At 46.9% G+C, this 21,181-nt stretch overlaps 1 protein-coding gene across 1 annotated transcript in view; it reads right to left on the bottom strand.

Annotated features, from left to right (window-relative positions):
* The window catches only part of LOC141167259 (uncharacterized), a 705,047-nt gene that overhangs the window by 157,861 nt on the left and 526,005 nt on the right, over nt 1-21,181 (bottom strand). Inside the window, exons 84-85 of the mRNA XM_073654695.1 lie at nt 12,319-12,390; nt 11,451-11,486 (exon numbers count right to left, since the gene is read on the bottom strand). Of these exons, the coding sequence (XP_073510796.1) occupies nt 11,451-11,486; nt 12,319-12,390 (108 nt within the window). The remainder of the gene's footprint in view (nt 1-11,450; nt 11,487-12,318; nt 12,391-21,181) is intronic.

Here is a 21,181-nt window from a genome sequence, read left to right as displayed (position 1 = left end):
TGTGAACGTTCACAGGGTATGAATACGTTTCTAAGAGACTATATATGTATATATATATATATATATATATATATATATATATATATATATATTGTAATGCAGCGGCTTGCTGCATTGCCAAAATGTCTGAGGAGGTGTGTTCTGGCTGACCACGTACCTCCCCTTCAGGTGACTGATCACATGACTGTGACATCATCACAGTTCCTGTGCGCACGGAGGATATATATATCCTGTTGGTTTTGAAACAGGGGGAGGCAAGAGACATGATCCCTGTGTCTGGGACACCATTAGCCCTGGTAGGCACGAGGCCTGGAGGCCCCACCTGGTGAGCCTTAAACCACAGCTTTGGCAGAACAGAGCTGATGGAAGAAGGTAAAAATGGTGTTTGATATGGACATTGATGTTGTTACCTTGCTGAAGACTGTATCTGAAGCCAAGCGGGCACAGCTGCCACTGAAAAGGCTCTAGGATATTACATGTGTAACATTCTTGCGAGCCACTGAGATGGACTATGTTATAAGCAGTTTATGATGGTGGAACCTCTGTGCTGCGGTGCAAGGAGGGACCAGAGGGGCGTAACTAGGTATCAACTCGGACCGACCAAGGTCGTACGGCGGCTCAATCGACTCCGTGACCAGGGAGGGACCGAGCAGAGGGACCAGGTGCTACTCTGGGGACCGACTTTGTATGAGAGCAGGTGACTCCCACGGGTCAGAAGGCAGGGACTGACCGGTACAGCAGATGAGCACGGCAGGCAGGCTGACGGGTGATCCAGGTAGATGGACAGGCAGGCACGGCTGGTAACAAGCAGGAGCTTCCAGGTAGGCTGGCTAGTAGGCACGGCAGGTAACAGGAAGAAGCCTCCAGGTAGGCTGGCTAGTAGGTACGGCAAGTAACAGGCAGGAGCTTCCAGGTAAGCAGGCGGGTTGGACCCATAGACAGACTGGCGGAGACTGGACCGAGGCAGACTGTCGGGCCGGAGAGTAGACAAGCTGGCGGACAGGACTGGTAGTCAGGCTGGTGGGCAGGACTGGTAGTCAGGCTGGCGGGCAGGACTGGTAGTCAGGCTGGTGGGCAGGACTGGTAGTCAGGCTGGCGGACAGGACTGGTAGTCAGGCTGGCAGGCAGGCAGGACTTGTAGTCAGGCTTAGCAGCGGGACCTGAGGGCTGAAGCAGAGTTTAACACACATAGCTACAACCTTGCAAGGCACCTCCATATTGGAGGAGGTGCCTTTTATGGGGGAAGTCCTCCGGCCATTGGCCGGGGACTTTTTAGGACGGTGCACGGCCCCTTTAAGAGGGAGGGAGCACGCGTGCGCCCTAAGCACAGAGTCGGGGAAGCTGCGTGCACCAGCAGCAGCTGCAGGGAGGCCGGAAGACGCCGGAGCAGGACCGCGGTGGTAAGGGGGACGGCGTCTCTGCCGGGCAGGAGGCAGAGACGCCGATGCTACATTCCGATTACCGGAAAGCGTTGCATTAATTGACCCGGTGAACTGAGTGCCCCTCAACTTGATCAATAGCGCTACCTCACAATTGGTTAGAGAATGCGGGCAACTGCAGCCTGGTTGCAAGGGGTAACGGCACATGACGACGAACGTGGATGCAAGCATCTGGCTGTGGCTCGGCGGGGCCACGAAGATTAAAACATCTGGCTGTAACTTGGCATGGTTACGAAAATTGTTGTCGCACTCAAACCTGGTTTGCTGTGGCTCGGCGGGGCCACGAAGATTAAAGCATCTGGCGGTAACTCGGCGGGGTTACAAAAATTGTCATCGTACTCAAACCTGGTTTGCTGTGGCTTGGTGGGGCCATGAAAATTTTTTCGGGGAGAGCGGTGTGAGCAGCGTACCGTGATTGGCTATGAATGGAGCAGTATCCCCAGATGGAATGGAGAAGGTGTTAGATGACCGGCTGCAAACGCTCTTCAGCAAAATAGAGTGTCCTGAAGAAATGCAGGAGCTGATAAAGATGGCTGTGAAGGGAGCAGCAAATGAGACTGAAGCTATTGAGCGATTAAAGTGCCTGTCAAAAGCGCAGCAGCAGGTGTTTGAGAAACAACAGCAGGTATTTAAGAAATGACAACAGGACATGATACAGGAATGGCAGGAGCTGTTGGCCCCTTACAGAAAGGTGGCAGCGGTCCATTCCTTGAGTTCTCCTGTGGCACCGGTACTATTCCAGAGTGCTCAGGGAGGTAGTAAGAGATATTGTGAACTGGGTCCTAAGACTATTGCGTTTTTTTTTTTTTTTTAAAGTACCCCCTACAGGTGTGGTTGTCCAAAAGGGGGCAGAGTCTCAAAAGGGGGTGGAGCATACAAAACCAGAATAGGTTACTGGTCGTGTGTTGGTACCACCTAAAAATGACAATTCGACTGTTGATAACTGGGTAGCTCCAGTAGAAGGGGTTAACATCAAAGTGTGAGGTGACTTGTTGGTCCACAACACCATGGGGAGTGACACCGACCCCATAGCTGACGGTGACACTACGAAAGTAGAAAGAGAGTTCAGTTAGGAGGAGTTAAACGAGGTGAGAAAGTCCCCCTCTCGTTGTCGAAGGCGCAAGGGACACAAAAAAGTTGCTCCTGTAGCCTTTGCTGAAAGGGTAAATAAAGAAAATGCAATGCTGTGTGCCTTTATTCCGAGTGTGGATCCTCCTTCAGACAACAAAGAAGACCAGGAGGAAGAGTTGGATGCAGTTCTGCAGATTCGGTACAAGTAGGATGATCTACTGAGACAGAAGGATCAGGAACTGACAGCCCTAAAGGGGGCGCTGAAAGAGGAGGTGGTCAATCATGACCAAGAGCTGGAGCCTGTCAGGCAGCAGTATCAGAGTGACGTGCAGCAACTAAGGAAAAAAATGGAGAACGTGTCCCAGGACCAGCTGAATCTGGAGTCCGAACAGCAGAAAATAAACCAGGTTGTGAAGAACTTGAAGCGAGAACTGGAGGAAAGCAGTGAGGAAATCAATCAATGGAAGGAAATGTTCCTGAAAAGTAAAGAGAACATCCGCAAAACCAAGGAGGAGGTTTTGCAGTTGAAGCTTGAGAAAGAGGAGTCTGAAGATGAGCTGAATGAGATGAAAAATGATTTCTCCCTGGTGCAGTCAGAGCTGAACCAAGTGAAGAAAGGCTATGTGGATGCGGAGGAAGCAGAGGTCACAAGAAAGGAAGTGCAGAGATTTCAGAAGCAGGTGAAGCAGCTGATGCAGGAGAAGCAAAGGCTGGACGAGGGACTACACCAGCGGGATAGGGAGCTATCTGCCTTAAAAGGGGCGCTGAAGGACGAAGTTTCTGGACGCGATCAAGACCTAGAACAACTGCGTGAACAGTTCAACCGGGAGCTGCGTGAATCCAAGAACGAGTATGATGAACACAATAGGGACCTGCAACAAACCAAGAGGGACTATGAGGATCTCCTCAAGGTTAAGAAAAAAATAGAGGATGATAAGGCGGATGCAGAGCACATGCGCCAAGTAATTGAGACCACTCTGCAGGACACCCGTGATGAGAATGATGATCTCCGCAGAAAGATCCTAAGACTGGAAGCTCAGGCAAAGGAGCTGAAGACGTTCTTTGATGATCTCCAGAGGGCAGAGACGTGCCTTAAGGATAGAATCGGCAGGATGGAGGATTCTGTCGGAGAAGCCACAGACCAGGGTCAGGAGTTTGCCACTGGAGAAGGGAGGTATGAAGCAAATACCTCCTCGAATAATGCGAGCTTGGATGATTCGGTGGATGTAAGAGCAGAGATCAAGGAGCTCAAGGAGACGCTACAAGCCCATTTGAAGCAAGAGAAGCTTGAGAGACTGGCTGTCGAGAGCCGAGTGGGCGCATTGGAGTCAGAGAGGCGAGTAGCTGAGCTAGAGGAAGAAGTTTACGAGCTCAAAGGTCGCCTGGTAAAGTACCAATCAGTCAACGAGGTCACCTTGGAGAAGGAAAAGGGCAAACAAGTTGCGCTTAATCCTCTATACCATGAGAAGGTGGACCTGAAGAGAGCTGAGGAAGTGTGAAAAGAAGGTCAGTATGGGATGGAAAATGTCAAGAGGAGAATTCTTGAGTTCATAGCTGTGAGTCCGCTCAGGGGAAGCATACAGGGTGAAGAATCAGAAAGTCAGTTGTCCCTGAAACCTGAGCCAGATGATCATTTGGAGACCACTGGTGAGACAGAAACTTCTCGGTACAAGTGCTTCTTAGATGTACCCGAAGATTTGAGAGAAGAATGCACCAGAGAGTCAGTGCATGAAGAGTTTAATAAGGCCGTGGGAGCCTGTAAGGTGTACTTGACCTCAAAAGCTAAACAGCTGGTGGTCCTGTCCACAACCGAAGTCACAGTGAAGAGGGTGGCTGTCCTAAGTGACATGCACTGGCGATGTGTTCGCATGAAGCGGATTGTCCGGTTGAAGACGGAACAAGCCATTAGACAACTGGAGCTTATGAGAAAAGCTCAAAGTCTACGGGAAGAAGTCATCTGGGTGCCTCATGCTCTGGTAAGACAGCTCATTGGGAGAAATGGCCAAGCTATGCAAATGATGGTAAAGAAGTCTGGTGTGATGAAAGTAAGCAGTCCACGTGATCATCAGGACTGGATACCGGATTAAGATGGCATGGTGTCATTCTCTGCTGTAAGAACGGAGAGGTAGAACAGTTGAATCTTGCCAGACTGCGAATGGAAAGACAGCGTCGCCTGAGCAGCAGAAGATGGCAGCCATCTATAAATTGTGAGACCAGACAGAGAAAGGGCCCTCCAAATAATAGAACGGCTACAGCAGAGGTTAGAGACCTTTCAAGATGTCCTGAGGATAGTGGGCGTGGGTTTAGAGGTAGTGAGTCCTCCAGTAACTCAGGTCTGAGAGGCCCATACAAACGACCCAATAGAGTACAGGACAGTACGGAGTTGGATCTGACCTTAGATACAAGGGCAAGTGAGTCGCACTGCTGTATTGACCGCTGGGAGCGAGGGAGGTCTGACAAGGTAACGACTCGGAAATATGACTTGACGAAGTTAGTGACAATGACAGATGGTAGGTCCCTAAGGAATGGACTAATGTTGATGACTAATGTTCCAGTACATGGTCTCTATGTGAACCGTGGGTTATAATGTGATTGTGTATATCATGCGTTCAATACCATGGGCTTGAAAAAGAGGAGGAGGATATGTAATGCAGCGGCTTGCTGCATTGCCAAAATGTCTGAGGGGGTGTGTTCTGGCTGACCACGTACCTCCCCTTCAGGTGACTGATCACATAACTGTGACATCATCACAGCTCGTCTGCATTGTTGGGTCTGGTGTCTCTCATCTTCCTCTTGACAATTCCCATAGATTTTCTATGGGGTTAAGGTCAGGCGAGTTTGCTGGCCAATCAAGCACAGTGATACTGTTGTTTTTAAACCAGGTATTGGTACTTTTGGCAGTGTGGACAGATGCCAAGTCCTGCTGGAGAATGAAATTTCCATCTCCAGAAAGCTTGTCGGCAGAGGGAAGCATGAAGTGCTCTAAAATTTCCTGGTAGTTTGCTGCGCTGACTTTTGGTATTGATAAAACACAGTCAACCTACACTAGCAGATGACATGGCTCCCCAAACCATCACTGATTGTGGAAACTTCATACTAGACCTCAAGCAGCTTCACTCTTCCTCCAGACTCTGGGACCTTAATTTCCAAATGAAAATTGGAACTCTGGGACCACGTGGAGTGTGTCAATGACTGCCTTCTGGACATCTGTCAAGTCAGCAGTCTTCCACATGATTGTGGAGCCTACTGAAACAGACTAAGGGACCTTTAGGAATCCTTTGCAGGTGCTTTTTGTTAATTAATCTAATTTACTGAGATAATGACTTTTGTGTTTCCATTGGCTGTAAGACATAATCATCAATATTAGCAGAAATGAACACTTGAAATAGATCACTCTGTTTGTTGTTTGTAATGACTCTATAATATATGAGTTTCACTTTTTGTACTGAAGAACTGAAATAAATTAACTTTTTGATGATATTCTATTTTAGTCAGATGCACCTGTGTATATGTATATATATATATATATATATGTATACACACAGTACAGACCAAAAGTTTGGACACACCTTCTCATTTAAAGATTTTTCTGTATTTTCATGACTATGAAAATTGTACATTCACACTGAAGGCATCAAAACTATGAATTAACACATGTGGAATTATATACTTAACAAAAAAGTGTGAAACAACTGAAAATATGTCTTATATTGTAGGTTCTTCAAAGTAGCCACCTTTTGCTTTGATGACTGCTTTGCACACTCTTGGCATTCTCTTGATGAGCTTCAAGAGGTAGTCACCGGAAATGGTCTTCCAACAATCTTGAAGGAGTTCCCAGAGATGCTTAGCACTTGTTAGCCCTTTTGCCTTCACTCTGCGGTCCAGCTCACCCCAAACCATCTCGATTGGGTTCAGGTCTGGTGACTGTGGAGGCCAGGTCATCTGGCGTAGCACCCCATCACTCTCCTTCTTGGTCAAATAGCCCTTACACAGCCTGGAGGTGTGTTTGGGGTCATTGTCCTGTTGAAAAATAAATGATGGTCCAACTAAACGCAAACGGGATGGAATAGCAAGCCGCTGCAAGATGCTGTGGTAGCCATGCTGGTTCAGTATGCCTTCAATTTTGAATAAATCCCCAACAGTGTCACCAGCAAAGCACCCCCACACCATCACACCTCCTCCTCCATGCTTCACGGTGGGAACCTGGCATGTAGAGTCTATCCGTTCACCTTTTCTGCGTCGCACAAAGACACGGTGGTTGGAACCAAAGATCTCAAATTTGGACTCATCAGACCAAAGCACAGATTTCCACTGGTCTAATGTCCATTCCTTGTGTTCTTTAGCCCAAACAAGTCTCTTCTGCTTGTTGCCTGTCCCCAGCAGTGGTTTCCTAGCAGCTATTTTACCATGAAGGCCTGCTGCACAAAGTCTCCTCTTAACAGTTGTTGAAGAGATGTGTCTGCTGTTAGAACTCTGTGTGGCATTGACCTGGTCTCTAATCTGAGCTGCTGTTAACCTGCGATTTCTGAGGCTGGTGACTCGGATAAACTTATCCTCAGCAGCAGAGGTGACTCTTGGTCTTCCTTTCCTGGGGCGGTCCTCATGTGAGCCAGTTTCTTTGTAGCGCTTGTTGGTTTTTGCAACTGCACTTGGGGACACTTTCAAAGTTTTCCCAATTTTTCGGACTGACTGACCTTCATTTCTTAAAGTAATGATGGCCACTCGTTTTTCTTTACTTATCTGCTTTTTTCTTGCCATAATACAAATTCTAACAGTCTATTCGGTAGTACTATCAGCTGTGTATCCACCAGACTTCTGCACAACACAACTGATGGTCCCAACCCCATTTATAAGGCAAGAAATCACACTTATTAAACCTGACAGGGCACACCTGTGAAGTGAAAACCATTTCCGGTGACTACCTCTTGAAGCTCATCAAGAGAATCCCAAGAGTGTGCAAAGCAGTCATCAAAGCAAAAGGTGGCTACTTTGAAGAACCTAGAATATAAGACATATTTTCAGTTGCTTCACACTTTTTTGTTAAGTATATAATTCCACATGTGTTAATTCATAGTTTTGATGCCTTCAGTGTGACTGTACAATTTTCATAGTCATGAAAATACAGAAAAATCTTTAAATGAGAAGGTGTGTCCAAACTTTTGGTCTGTACTGTAATATATATATATATATATATATATATATTTACCTCTCTCTCTCTCTTTCTCTCTGTATATATAGTATATAAAAAGGAGTTACAGTGCTGGCACCCCTGCAATTCTGTCAGATAATACTCAGTTTCTTCCAGAAAATGATTGCAATCTCAAATTCTTTGGTATTATTATCTTCATTTAATTTGTCTTCAATGAAAAAACACAAAAAGTATTGTCCTAAAGCCAAATTGGATATAATTCCACACCAAACCTAAAAAAGGGGGTGGACAAAATTATTGGCACTGTTTGAAAAATCATGTGATGCTTCTCTAATTCGTGTAATTAACAGCACCTGTAACTTACCTGTGGCACCTAACAGGTGTTGGCAATAACTAAATCACACTTGCAGCCAGTTAACATGGATTAAAGTTGACTCAACCTCTGTCCTGTGTCCTTGTGTGTACCACATTGAGCATGGAGAAAAGAAAGAAGACCAAAGAACTGTCTGAGGACATGAGAAACCAAATTGTGAGGAAACATGAGCAATCTCAAGGCTACAGGTCCATCTCCAAAGACCTGAATGTTCCTGTGTCTTCCGTGCGCAGCATCATCAAGAAGTTTAAAGCCCATGGCACTGTGGCTAACCTCCCTAGATGTGGACGGAAAAGAAAAATTGACGAGAGATTTCAACGCAAGATTGTGCGGATGGTGGATAAAGAACCTCGACTAACATCCAAACAAGTTCAAGCTGCCCTGCAGTCCGAGGGTACAACAGTGTCAACCCGTACTATCCGTCGGCATCTGAATGAAAAGGGACTGTATGGTAGGATACCCAGGAAGACCCCACTTCTTACCCTGAGACATAAAAAAGCCAGGTTGGAGTTTGCCAAAACTTACCTGAGAAAGCCTAAAACGTTTTGGAAGAATGTTCTCTGGTCAAATGAGACAAAAGTAGAAACTGAGTATTATCTGACAGAATTGCAGGGGTGCCAATACTTTTGGCCACCACTGTATACGCAATGTTCATAGATAATATTGGCAAGTTTGCCAATAGTTTAAGCTGGTCCATATGTTGCTATGTTGCTTTTCTGACTGTAATCTACATTGTACAAAATATGAAGGAGCCTAGAATGAAAAAAGTTATAGTTGGCAAGCAAATTTCTCATGACAATTCTACTGTTATTTTCTTTACCTGCATGGAACACACACACATTTTAATACATGTCACAAGAATTCAGAAATAGCTCCAGCTATTTGTAGAATGTGGGTGCTATTGTAATGTATTTTGATTGAGTATCTCCACTGAGATTTAAGGAAGCAAAGTAAAGGACATTAAAAGCTGCTAAAAGCATTATAGAAGGGCTATTACATCAGCACTTATGTTATTTTTTTAACATAAGTGCTGATGATGTAAGAAAAAAATCATATACAGTACATGCAGGTATAAAAATCACAGTTGGAAATTCTTTATTAAGCACAAAACCAGAATTAGAAGTTTTTATTTATTTTTTTAGTCCTTGACTCAACTTGTTCTTTTAACAGAGGAGCAAGTTATTAACTTAGCCCTGAGACGCAGCTACAACAGGTGCATGGGTTGCAGTCGCATTTGGGTCCTGGAGCCTAAGAGGCCCAAACGGTCACTTTGGCCCATATTAGAAGACCAATACTATTACTATCCCATGATAGTTAGATAGTTAGGGGCCCTGTTGAAGATTTTACATTGAGGTCTACATGCTTTATTTTACGCCACTTCCTGGCCCATATTATTACAATTTTCTTTTACTTTTCCTCATGCAACCTCTAACTGGCTCTTTACAGAATATTCATTCTTCTATCTTTGCTATCAGTTGTAGAAATCATTATCTGGTCTAGGCAACTATGAGACCTACAGTATAATGTCTCACATAGGCAGGTATGCCAAATAATATCATTGAGGTCCAAAATGTAGGCAGGATGCTGGACAGTGGCAAAAAAAGGTTGGGCAATGTGAGTTTGCTCACATAAAGAGAGGGGCAGAGATGAATGGTTGGCAATATTGTGGAGTTTCATTGGACAGCCTTAGAAGATACTGGACAATGTTATAGTCTGGGCACATCCTATCCATTATTTTTATCAAAAACCTGATAGGAATAATAAAGGCACAGGACATAATGATATTTTTTATCCATTTATCCTTGTGCATAAAAAAATGTTTTCATGGAAAAAATGTTTTTGCATCTCCACATTCTTAGCACCATTAGTTTTTCACGTTTCTTTTACTGTGGGTTTATGAGGGTTTGTTTTCTGTGGGTTAAATGGGGCAATTTTTGGGGTAATAAATGTGATTAATTAGCTGTTATTCATTAATTTTAAAGTGAAAAAAACAAAAGATACACAATTTTCTTTTAGAATTGTTATTCCATTCACTGTAATGAATAGCCAACATTTAAACTTAGACACATCTCCACTGTATAGATTTTGGGATAAAATTGTTTGTTCTGTTTCACTTCAAACCTTTTATATTTTATTTATTCATTTATTTTTTTAATTTTTGTTTAAATATAATACTTCACTAATGCATCACTTCTTATCATATATATATTAGCAAACAGGCCTTTGGCAGACAAATAGCCCTTTATTAATCCTCCAGCTGGCACCGTATGCCAATTGGGAGACTCCTCACTCTGTCTAACTGCTTAGATGTTGTGGTTGCTATTAATCGAGGCATCTAAGGGGACAGTTGGGATCAGAATGACCTCAAATTTCAGACAGTGCAGTGAGCTGAGTGAGTTGTATGTTACTACTGACATGACACCAAGTGCTGATGATGCAGATTAGCTCCTAAGCCCGAGCCATCACTGTACTGAACATTTATGGTGCCTCATATTAAGTAACAGTGCCTTAAATCGTACAGGGCCATAATGGGTTAAGATCTCTGCTTGTTGTCATTCATTTTAAATTATTTATTTCCATTGGGTAAAATTTTGATCCGGTCATATGATCAAGATAGGAGATCACTACAAGCATCTTTGATAGATGTACTGTAACTAATGGGCCGTCCGCTTGTATGATCCACATGTGACTAGAACCGATTTCATCCACTGGAATTAAAGAAGGGTTCTGTTGACTTACAGAAAATGGAGATCTTGAAAAATCAATAGAATTGATACACAAAGTATATTGGAAAATATTGAGAAAAAGAGTTGGGGTTGTCCAGCTCGATCCAAATGGGTTAAAATTAACACTTTATTTCAAACATTTAAAATTCATAGAAGAGTGGGGGAATGATCACTAACACATTTCAATTGTATGTGATCTTAGTCATGATTAAATACCAATACCGTATTTCATCATGATTAAGAACGCATATAGCATTTGAAACGCATTGATGATCAGTATCAATTTACCACTCTTCTATGAATTTTAAAAGTTTGAAATAAAGTGTTAATTTGTGTTACCCATTTGGATCAAACTGGACAACCCCAACTCTTTTTTTCAATTGATCTCCACCTTACTACAGCTTCTGCTTCAGGCTCTCCAAAATCTAAAGTTGAAAATATACTGTAGGTGAGCTGGTGATTTCCTTTTTCACCTTTATATTGCAAAATATACAATGAATAACTTTTTATTTGCTAAAAATGTAATATGTATTTAATCCTTTCAATAACATATGTCCATAGAGTGAATAATTATGCCTTCGCTACATGTTATTATTAGCACTACAATACCTGCAGCCTTCAAACAGGACAAAATAAATGTTTCTGCCTGTAGCAATTGAAATATGTCTAAACAAACCAGCCTGAGCACTTACTGCATCTCCGGGAAGCCCAAGTTCGCCAGGTTCACCCTTTTATGAGAAAAAAGAAAAATAAAATAAGCTAAAAAATCTGCCTGTAAATAATATTATTTAGATTTATTCAGTCTATAGTTCATTTATTCCCAAACAGATTCCATTAGGAGAACTGTCAAATTATTATTATCTATAGAGCTGGGACCTGAAAACCACAATTTGAAAGTCTATTGAAAAACATGGGGTACACTGGAGGGTTGTATATCTAAAAGGGGTTGTCTAGGGAATTTAAAATATTGCTGAAATGACCCAGATTGCCTAAAAAAATAAATAAATCAATACTTACCCCCGCTGATCTCTCGTAGGCCCTGTTCCAGTGCTCAACATGTCTCCCTGGTCTGTGATTCCTAGTCCTGCCCTTAATAGACCAGAATTATCTGGAGATGCCCGCTCAGCCAATCAATGATTATTTTATTATGTTAGACAGTCTGGGGCATAACCACATTAAATAAAATTTCCTCAATGACCCCTTTAAACTGACAGATCATTGCATTTCTGCTTTTGTAATATGGTCTTTTTGGTGATGAAAGTATGTTAGGAAATTCATGTAAAACCAATTTTGTAACATTGGCAGTCTACAGCTCCATTTATATTGTATATTACAACACATAATATATTCTAATATTTTTGTATTTCAGGATGACTTGTAAAGGGATGCATTCATAAGAATGTTGGAACGAGGTTTGGTGTATGGAATAATATTTTACTAGAATCCAAATATGCAAACTCATACAGCGAGTTAGGTTTGAAATATGATTAAAAACTTTAAAATTGAATTTGTGCTCCTATAAGTATGCTTATATCAGTAAATGTGTAATAATTTTACTACCTTCTGTCCCACAGGCCCCCTTGCACCAAACATTCCCACAGATCCTTTAAAGCCAGCATCTCCCTTTGCACCCTGTAAAAATAATTGATACAGTTAATTAATTTAGCACAAGAATTTATACTAAAAAAAAACATTTTGGGAGTAACAAACAACTAAATATGTAAAGCTGTGCTTTTCAAAGAATGGTAAAAAATAAGTAATTGAGACTGCTATATCCATTTTCATAAAAAATGTGTAAATGCTCATTTTTAGAAATGTTTTCCACTAAAAAATGGACTTACAAATAGAGATGAGCGTTGTTCGACTCGAACTGTTCGCCAATCTCAAATTCGAGCTGTTTTGGGCGGTGTTCGAGCCGTTCGGCGAACACGAACGATTTGAGAAAAATTCGGCTGTTCGAGGTTATGTTCGATAACTGTTCGTGCACCAAAATCATAACTGGATTTTTTCTCAGTAATGATGAAAATTAATGTTAATACGCAGTTTGAGTGTACAGCGGGGTGGGGGGAGGGGCAGGGGATGGATCTCTGCAGGAATAATGAAGATCTCCATTTTTTTTTCTCTTTCCCGCATTTGCAGTGGGGAGGTGCAATCTGTCAGCCTATCAGCAGCGCACACAAGGAGCGAAGTGCTTTTTTTCACACAAGCAAGGGCATGTGTCATTGGCAGTGTATGTCACATGTCCTTGCCCTATAAGACCAAGCCATTTTCCCCGTCGCCACCATTTTCTCACTGCTGCAGCTGCGTGTTAGACGGCACCGCTGTTGCTGTGTGCGCTATACCTTGTTAATTTCAAGCCAATTTTCGCACAAATCTACAGATAGCTTGGGAGTAGGGAATAGTTATGATTGCAGTCCTTTTAAGGACTAGGTTACAGCATTTCCTATGACTCTTATCAGGCAGGTCTGTGCTCTTAAATAGATAGATTGTGGGAGTAAAGACTAATTGTAATTGCAGTCCTTTTCAGGACTAGGTTACATCAGTTCCTATCAGTTTTTGCCAGGCAGGTCTGTGCCAGTGCTGTGCAAGTTTTTTTCACAGCATTTGGCTGAATCTAGCAAAGCTAATCCTTTATGGCCTATTGCAGAGTGTGTTAGTCAGTGGAGTAGCCTATCTGTGTTGCAAGATATACCACCTGTGTATAGAATACCAATTTTTTTACTGCACCTAGTGAAGTAAAATCTTTTGGGCATAGCATCATTCTATTAGTCCATCTATACTGACCTCCATCAGGTTGCAAATTGAATATAATTTTTTTCTGCATCTAGCTCTGAAAAAATATTTGGGCTTCTAGCAGTGTGTGGGACTTGTTCTATTAGTCCATCTATACTGACCTCCATCAGGTTGCAAACTGAATATAATTTTTTTCTGCATCTAGCTCTGAAAAAATATTTGGCCTTCTAGCAGTGTGTGGGACTTTCTCTATTAGTCCATCTATACTGACCTCCATCAGGTTGCAAATTAAAAATAATTTTTATCTGCATCTACCTCTGAAAAAATATTTGGGCTTCTAGCTGTGTGTGGGACTTGTTCTATTAGTCCATCTATACTGACCTCCATCAGGTTGCAAACTGAATATAATTTTTTTCTGCATCTAGCTCTGAAAAAATATTTGGCCTTCTAGCAGTGTGTGGGACTTTCTCTATTAGTCCATCTATACTGACCTCCATCAGGTTGCAAACTGAATATATTTTTTTCTGCATCTACCTCTGAAAAAATATTTGGGCTTCTAGCTGTGTGTAGGACTTGTTCTATTAGTTCATCTATACTGACCTCCATCAGGTTGCAAACTGAATACAATTTTTTTCTGCATCTACCTCTGAAAAAATATTTGGGCTTCTAGCTGTGTGTGGGACTTGTTCTATTAGTCCATCTATACTGACCTCCATCAGGTTGCAAATTGAATATAATTTTTTTCTGCATCTAACCCAGCCAATAGTTTTGGCCTAATGTAACATACCTGGCGGCGTCCTTGCATGGTGGTCCATCTCCCACTGTGCAAGAGCGTGCACTTGATCTCCAGTCCAGAATGTCTCTCTGGCTTCCCTCCTTGCTGTCTGTTTGTCTGTTTTGGCTGCATGGGGCGACGCCCGCTGAACTTCCTGTTTCTTGTACCTTCTGCGGACACGCCCCTGTTGCACCGTCAGCCTATTGCTGTCCATCTTTGGGTATTTATACCACCTTCTTCCTCAAGATGGCGCCTGAGCATTGTGTCCTGTCAGTCGGCTTTTTGTCTCTGACATGCCAGGTCCTATCCTGTTTTCCTGCCTGTTTTCCAGTTCTGTGTCTGAACTGTGGTCTGTTCTTGTGAACACGCTTCTTGCCTGTTCTTTCGCCTTCTAGGGGCCGTATTCCTAGATCTGCCTGTCTGTGCCTTGTGGTATCTGTTCCCGTCTGAACAGAGTCCTGTTTGTGTCCCTGCCTTGCGGTATCTGTTCCTGTCTGAACTGAGTCCTGTCTATTTCTCCTGTCTTGCAGTATCTGTTCCCGTGTCTGAACTGAGTCCTGTCTATGTCTCCTGCCTTGCGGTATCAGTTCCCGTGTCTGAACTGAGTCCTGTCTGTGTACTCTTGCCTGCTGCCTTTCCTGGAGGCTGTATTTCCAGGCCTGTCTGAACACGCTCCTAGCCTGTTCCTCCCGCCTTCTAGGGGCCGATTACCTAGATCCGTTCCTGTATCTTGTCTGTCCTGTCTGAACACGCTCCTTGCCTGTTCGTCCCGCCTCTCTGGGGGCCGTATTCCCAGACCCGCTCCTGTATCCCGCTGCAGTGTCGGTCTCTTCCGTACACTCAGTTCCAGTCTGAACTCTCTCCTATCCTTTACCTGTTTTGCCTCTATGTCCGTTCCTTTCCTTTTTCTGCAGAGTCTGAACTCGTACCTAACTCCTGCTTGTTGTCTCTGTACTCCCGTTTGTGAGTTTGTGGTCCCCTCGCTACTTCACTGCAAGTACCCTGTGGGTATCTGGCTCTGCCTTTCCCTTCCTGTCTGTTCCGTGTGAACAGAGCCCTGTCCGTCCTGCTCTGACTCCTTGCTCACTGCTCCGGCAGCCTTGCTCCGCTCTTACCCTTTTGCTCACTGCTCCGGCAGTCCTGTCCTGCCCTGCTTCTGCCCGCTACTCCGGCAGTCCTGTCCTGCCCTGCTTCTGCCCGCTGCTCCGGCAGTCCTGTCCTGCCCTGCTTCTGCCCGCTGCTCCGGCAGTCCTGTCCTGCCCTGCTTCTGCCCGCTGCTCCGGCAGTCCTGTCCTGCCCTGCTTCTGCCCGCTGCTCCGGCAGTCCTGTCCTGCCCTGCTTCTGCCCGCTGCTCCGGCAGTCCTGTCCTGCCCTGCTTCTGCCCGCTGCTCCGGCAGTCCTGTCCTGCCCTGCTTCTGCCCGCTGCTCCGGCAGTCCTGTCCTGCCCTGCTTCTGCCCGCTGCTCCGGCAGTCCTGTCCTGCCCTGCTTCTGCCCGCTGCTCCGGCAGTCCTGTCCTGCCCTGCTTCTGCCCGCTGCTCCGGCAGTCCTGTCCTGCCCTGCTTCTGCCCGCTGCTCCGGCAGTCCTGTCCTGCCCTGCTTGTGCTCGCTGCTCCTGCAGTCCTGTCCTGCCCTGCTTGTGCTCGCTGCTCCTGCAGCCCCGTCCTGCTCTGTTCTTGCCCACCGCTTTGGGCGTTCCCTCTCTGCTGTGGTTGTCTACCGCATCTGCGGTTCTGTGACCCAGTCTGTACTGGGTCTTAACCTTTCTGTGCTCCAGCCCGTCCTTTCGACCAGTACCTCCCTGCCTGCATACTCGCCTGTATCCACCCCTCTGCATACCTGCCGTGTTTGCTTACATCCACCAGTCTGTGCCAGCCTAACCTGCCTGTTCCAGTAATTCCAGTGTGGGTCAACCCCCGTGTCCGGAGTTTGACCTGGAGTAGCACCTGGTCCCTCTGCCCGGTTTCTCCCTGGTGCACTGGCGTCGTATGCCGTCGTGCCACCTTGGTCGGATCGGCCAGATACTTAGTCACGCCCCTCCAGGCACTCTCCGGTCCATGGTCCAGTGGAACCACAACACCCGCACACGCCAGTCAGTCCGGGCGTGTGCATAACAGCATGCTCAGGCCATGGTTCCCGTTGAGCCCCACGGCCTTCGCTCTCTGAGAAGTTTCCCAGCGAATACATGCATTAAAAATAAATAAAATTTATTTTTTTTTTCTCAGCTGAGTTCCAGGCGAATTACGCACCCGTCCAGATGGATCTATCTGCTCTCGTTCCTGCGGATCCGCCACGTTACTATGGGGATCCAAGACAAAGTCGTGCATTTGTGGAGCAATGCATGCTACACTTCAAGTTCTACCCTCTATGTTTTCCCACCGATCGGGTTAAGGTGGCATTCATTATGTCTTACCTGGCGGGTGATGCCTTGGAATGGATCAACCCCCTATATGAAACACAGGATCCGATCCTCCTGGACCTAATGGCCTTCCTGGTGGCCTTTCTAATGGTCTTCGATGATCCTAACCCGGAGGCTCCTGCTGAAGCTTCACCTCCCAATATCCCGGAGCAGCCCCGATGGGTAATGTGTGTGGGTAGCGCAATAGTCCTCCAGCCCAATGAGACTACTGCCCACCCAGAATCCTCACAGGGTGACTACGCTTTCCGGAATACTTCTCCCAACCTCAAGAGGCAGTCCAGACGTGCTAGACGTAGAGGCAAGCCGTCACGCCAGGGTCTGTCCTCCCTGAGACCTCCTGACCCCAACCTTGAAGTCCCTACTGAAGCTTCATCTCCCTGTATCCCGGAGAAGCCCCAACAGGTAATGTGCGTGGGTAGTGCTCCGGTTCTCCTGCCCGAAGAGACTTCTGCCCATCCAGACTCCACACAGGAGAACTTCCTGCACCCGGCATCAGATGCTTCACCCACTTTAACCGGTGTGCATGTCCAAGGATGCTCCAAAGCTGTGTTTACCTCTGAGTCTGTGCACCTCTACTACCTGGTGGAGGACCCCCTGTTGCCTCCTGAATCCTCCGGGATACCACTCGATGACAAATGGAGAGAGACTTCTCTACACTCGGTACTCGATACTTTGTTCGCTTCGTCCTGTGAGCCTGACAATCGGTACCCCAAAGTGGTAGTTACCCCCGAGTCTCTACACCCCTCCGACCAGGCGGAGGACCTCCAGTTGTCTCCAGAACCCTTCGGGGTGCTACCTGGTAGCGAAAGGACAGAGACTCTCCTATACTCTGTACCTGATACCTCGCTCGCTTCGTCCAGTGAGTCCAACCTAGTGTACTCCGAAGCAGAGGTTACTCCCGAGCCTCTACACCCCTCCGACCAGGCGGAGGACCTCCAGTTGTCTCCAGAACCCTTCGGGGTGCTACCTGGTAGCGAAAGGACAGAGACTCTCCTTTACTCTGTACCTGATGCCTCGCTCGCTTCGTCCAGTGAGTCCAACCTAGTGTACTCCGAAGCAGAGGTTACTCCCGAGTCTCTACACCCCTCCGACCAGGCGGAGGACCTCCAGTTGTCTCTAGAACCCTTCGGGGTGCCACCTGGTGGTGAATGGACAGAGACTTTCCTATATCCTGGATCTGATACCTCGCTTGCTTCGTCCAGTGAGTCCGATCTTGTGTACTCTGAAGCAGAGGTTACCCTTGAGTCTCTACACCCCTCTGACCAGGCGGAGGACCTCCAGTTGTCTCCAGAACCCTTCGGGGTGCCACCTGGTGGTGAATGGACAGAGACTTTCCTATACTCGGTACCCGATACCTCGCCTGCTTCCTCCAGTGAGTCCGACCTAGTGTACTCTGAAGCAGATGTTTTCTCTGAGCCTCTGCACTCTTCTGACCCGGCGGAGGACCTCCAGTTGTTTCCTGAATTCTCCGGGGTACCACCAGATAACAAAGAGACAGTGACTTTTCCTCATTATGTACCTGATAACCCGTCTATTTCTTCCTGTGAGTTTGACAAGATGTACCTCGAAGCAGAGATTACCCCCAAGTCTCTGTCCCCCTCCAACCCGGTGAAGGACTTCCAGTTGTCTCCTGTACCCTCTGGGGTGCCACCTGAAAATATGTGGAGAGAGACTTCCTTGTGTGCTGTTCCTGGTACTCCACCCGTTTCGTCTGTTGCTGAGGATGGCTGGATAGGAGGTAGCATCCTAGCTAACCAGATGAGATCAATTTTTCCTGTGGACAGTGGAAGTGATCTCCTTGAAGTGAACGACTGGTCCTCGAATTCCCTGCGGAAGATTCTGGCAGGCCTGAAGAAGAGGGGGCGTAAGGGGGGGGGGTACTGTAAGATACCTGGCGGCGTCCTTGCATGGTGGTCCATCTCCCACTGTGCAAGAGAGTGCACTTGATCTCCAGTCCAGAATGTCTCTCTGGCTTCCCTCCTTGCTGTCTGTTTGTCTGTTTTGGCTGCATGGGGCGACGCCCGCTGAACTTCCTGTTTCTTGTACCTTCTGCGGACACGCCCCTGTTGCACCGTCAGCCTATTGCTGTCCATCTTTGGGTATTTATACCACCTTCTTCCTCAAGATGGCGCCTGAGCATTGTGTCCTGTCAGTCGGCTTTTTGTCTCTGACATGCCAGGTCCTATCCTGTTTTCCTGCCTGTTTTCCAGTTCTGTGTCTGAACTGTGGTCTGTTCTTGTGAACACGCTTCTTGCCTGTTCTTTCGCCTTCTAGGGGCCGTATTCCTAGATCTGCCTGTCTGTGCCTTGTGGTATCTGTTCCCGTCTGAACAGAGTCCTGTTTGTGTCCCTGCCTTGCGGTATCTGTTCCTGTCTGAACTGAGTCCTGTCTATTTCTCCTGTCTTGCAGTATCTGTTCCCGTGTCTGAACTGAGTCCTGTCTATGTCTCCTGCCTTGCGGTATCAGTTCCCGTGTCTGAACTGAGTCCTGTCTGTGTACTCTTGCCTGCTGCCTTTCCTGGAGGCTGTATTTCCAGGCCTGTCTGAACACGCTCCTAGCCTGTTCCTCCCGCCTTCTAGGGGCCGATTACCTAGATCCGTTCCTGTATCTTGTCTGTCCTGTCTGAACACGCTCCTTGCCTGTTCGTCCCGCCTCTCTGGGGGCCGTATTCCCAGACCCGCTCCTGTATCCCGCTGCAGTGTCGGTCTCTTCCGTACACTCAGTTCCAGTCTGAACTCTCTCCTATCCTTTACCTGTTTTGCCTCTATGTCCGTTCCTTTCCTTTTTCTGCAGAGTCTGAACTCGTACCTAACTCCTGCTTGTTGTCTCTGTACTCCCGTTTGTGAGTTTGTGGTCCCCTCGCTACTTCACTGCAAGTACCCTGTGGGTATCTGGCTCTGCCTTTCCCTTCCTGTCTGTTCCGTGTGAACAGAGCCCTGTCCGTCCTGCTCTGACTCCTTGCTCACTGCTCCGGCAGCCTTGCTCCGCTCTTACCCTTTTGCTCACTGCTCCGGCAGTCCTGTCCTGCCCTGCTTCTGCCCGCTGCTCCGGCAGTCCTGTCCTGCCCTGCTTCTGCCCGCTGCTCCGGCAGTCCTGTCCTGCCCTGCTTCTGCCCGCTGCTCCGGCAGTCCTGTCCTGCCCTGCTTCTGCCCGCTGCTCCGGCAGTCCTGTCCTGCCCTGCTTCTGCCCGCTGCTCCGGCAGTCCTGTCCTGCCCTGCTTCTGCCCGCTGCTCCGGCAGTCCTGTCCTGCCCTGCTTCTGCCCGCTGCTCCGGCAGTCCTGTCCTGCCCTGCTTCTGCCCGCTGCTCCGGCAGTCCTGTCCTGCCCTGCTTCTGCCCGCTGCTCCGGCAGTCCTGTCCTGCCCTGCTTGTGCTCGCTGCTCCTGCAGGCCTGTCCTGCCCTGCTTGTGCTCGCTGCTCCTGCAGCCCCGTCCTGCTCTGTTCTTGCCCACCGCTTTGGGCGTTCCCTCTCTGCTGTGGTTGTCTACCGCATCTGCGGTTCTGTGACCCAGTCTGTACTGGGTCTTAACCTTTCTGTGCTCCAGCCCGTCCTTTCGGCCAGTACCTCCCTGCCTGCATACTCGCCTGTATCCACCCCTCTGCATACCTGCCGTGTTTGCTTACATCCACCAGTCTGTGCCAGCCTAACCTGCCTGTTCCAGTAATTCCAGTGTGGGTCAACCCCCGTGTCCGGAGTTTGACCTGGAGTAGCACCTGGTCCCTCTGCCCGGTTTCTCCCTGGTGCACTGGCGTCGTATGCCGTCGTGCCACCTTGGTCGGATCGGCCAGATACTTAGTCACGCCCCTCCAGGCACTCTCCGGTCCATGGTCCAGTGGAACCACAACACCCGCACACGCCAGTCAGTCCGGGCGTGTGCATAACACCTAATACCACAGTTTGGCCACTTAGCTCTGCTCGGTTCCCATCCATTGTTTTTTTGTGCAAACAACTCCAGAGTTGTGAATTAGTTAACCACCAAAATGAGTGGAAAAAGGCCTGCTGCTGGTGGAAAGGGGAATAGGCGTGTTGGGAAGGGGAAAAAAGGTTGTGTCCGTAGGGTAGGTGTTAAAGCAACAGTAACATCTGCAGAAGAAAGACCATCTTCCAGCCAAACTAAAATGTCTACTTCTTTTAGCGGACAATGTGATAAGATCCCTTTCTTACGGCCACGCCAATCGCTACAAATTCCAGATGAGGCACAAAAACAGCAGGTGCTTCAACGGATATCAAGTGCTCCTTTAAGTGGGCTCTCCTCCACATCAACTTCAACATCACAAATACTCCAGTCCTCAAAGGTGTCACCCCAATCGCACTTGCTTCCTCACAGCTCCCAAATCTCCAGCTGCCCGTCTGAGTATGAGGTAGAACAGATGGTTGAGTCTGCAGAGCTGTTTACTCATACTATAGCCTGGGAATCAGAGGTCGACTCCAGTGCTTCTGTGAATCCAGACGAGGAAATGATCTGCACTGATGCCCAGAATCTTTATGAGTCGGATCCA

Source organism: Phyllobates terribilis, unplaced genomic scaffold (genome assembly GCF_046119375.1).
Source record: "Phyllobates terribilis strain yellow unplaced genomic scaffold, ASM4611937v1 Scaffold_11__3_contigs__length_659146591, whole genome shotgun sequence".
Taxonomy (NCBI): Eukaryota; Metazoa; Chordata; class Amphibia; order Anura; family Dendrobatidae; genus Phyllobates; species Phyllobates terribilis.
The sequence above is the reverse complement of the archived record's forward strand: the minus strand, read 5'-3'. Positions and strand labels throughout refer to the sequence as shown.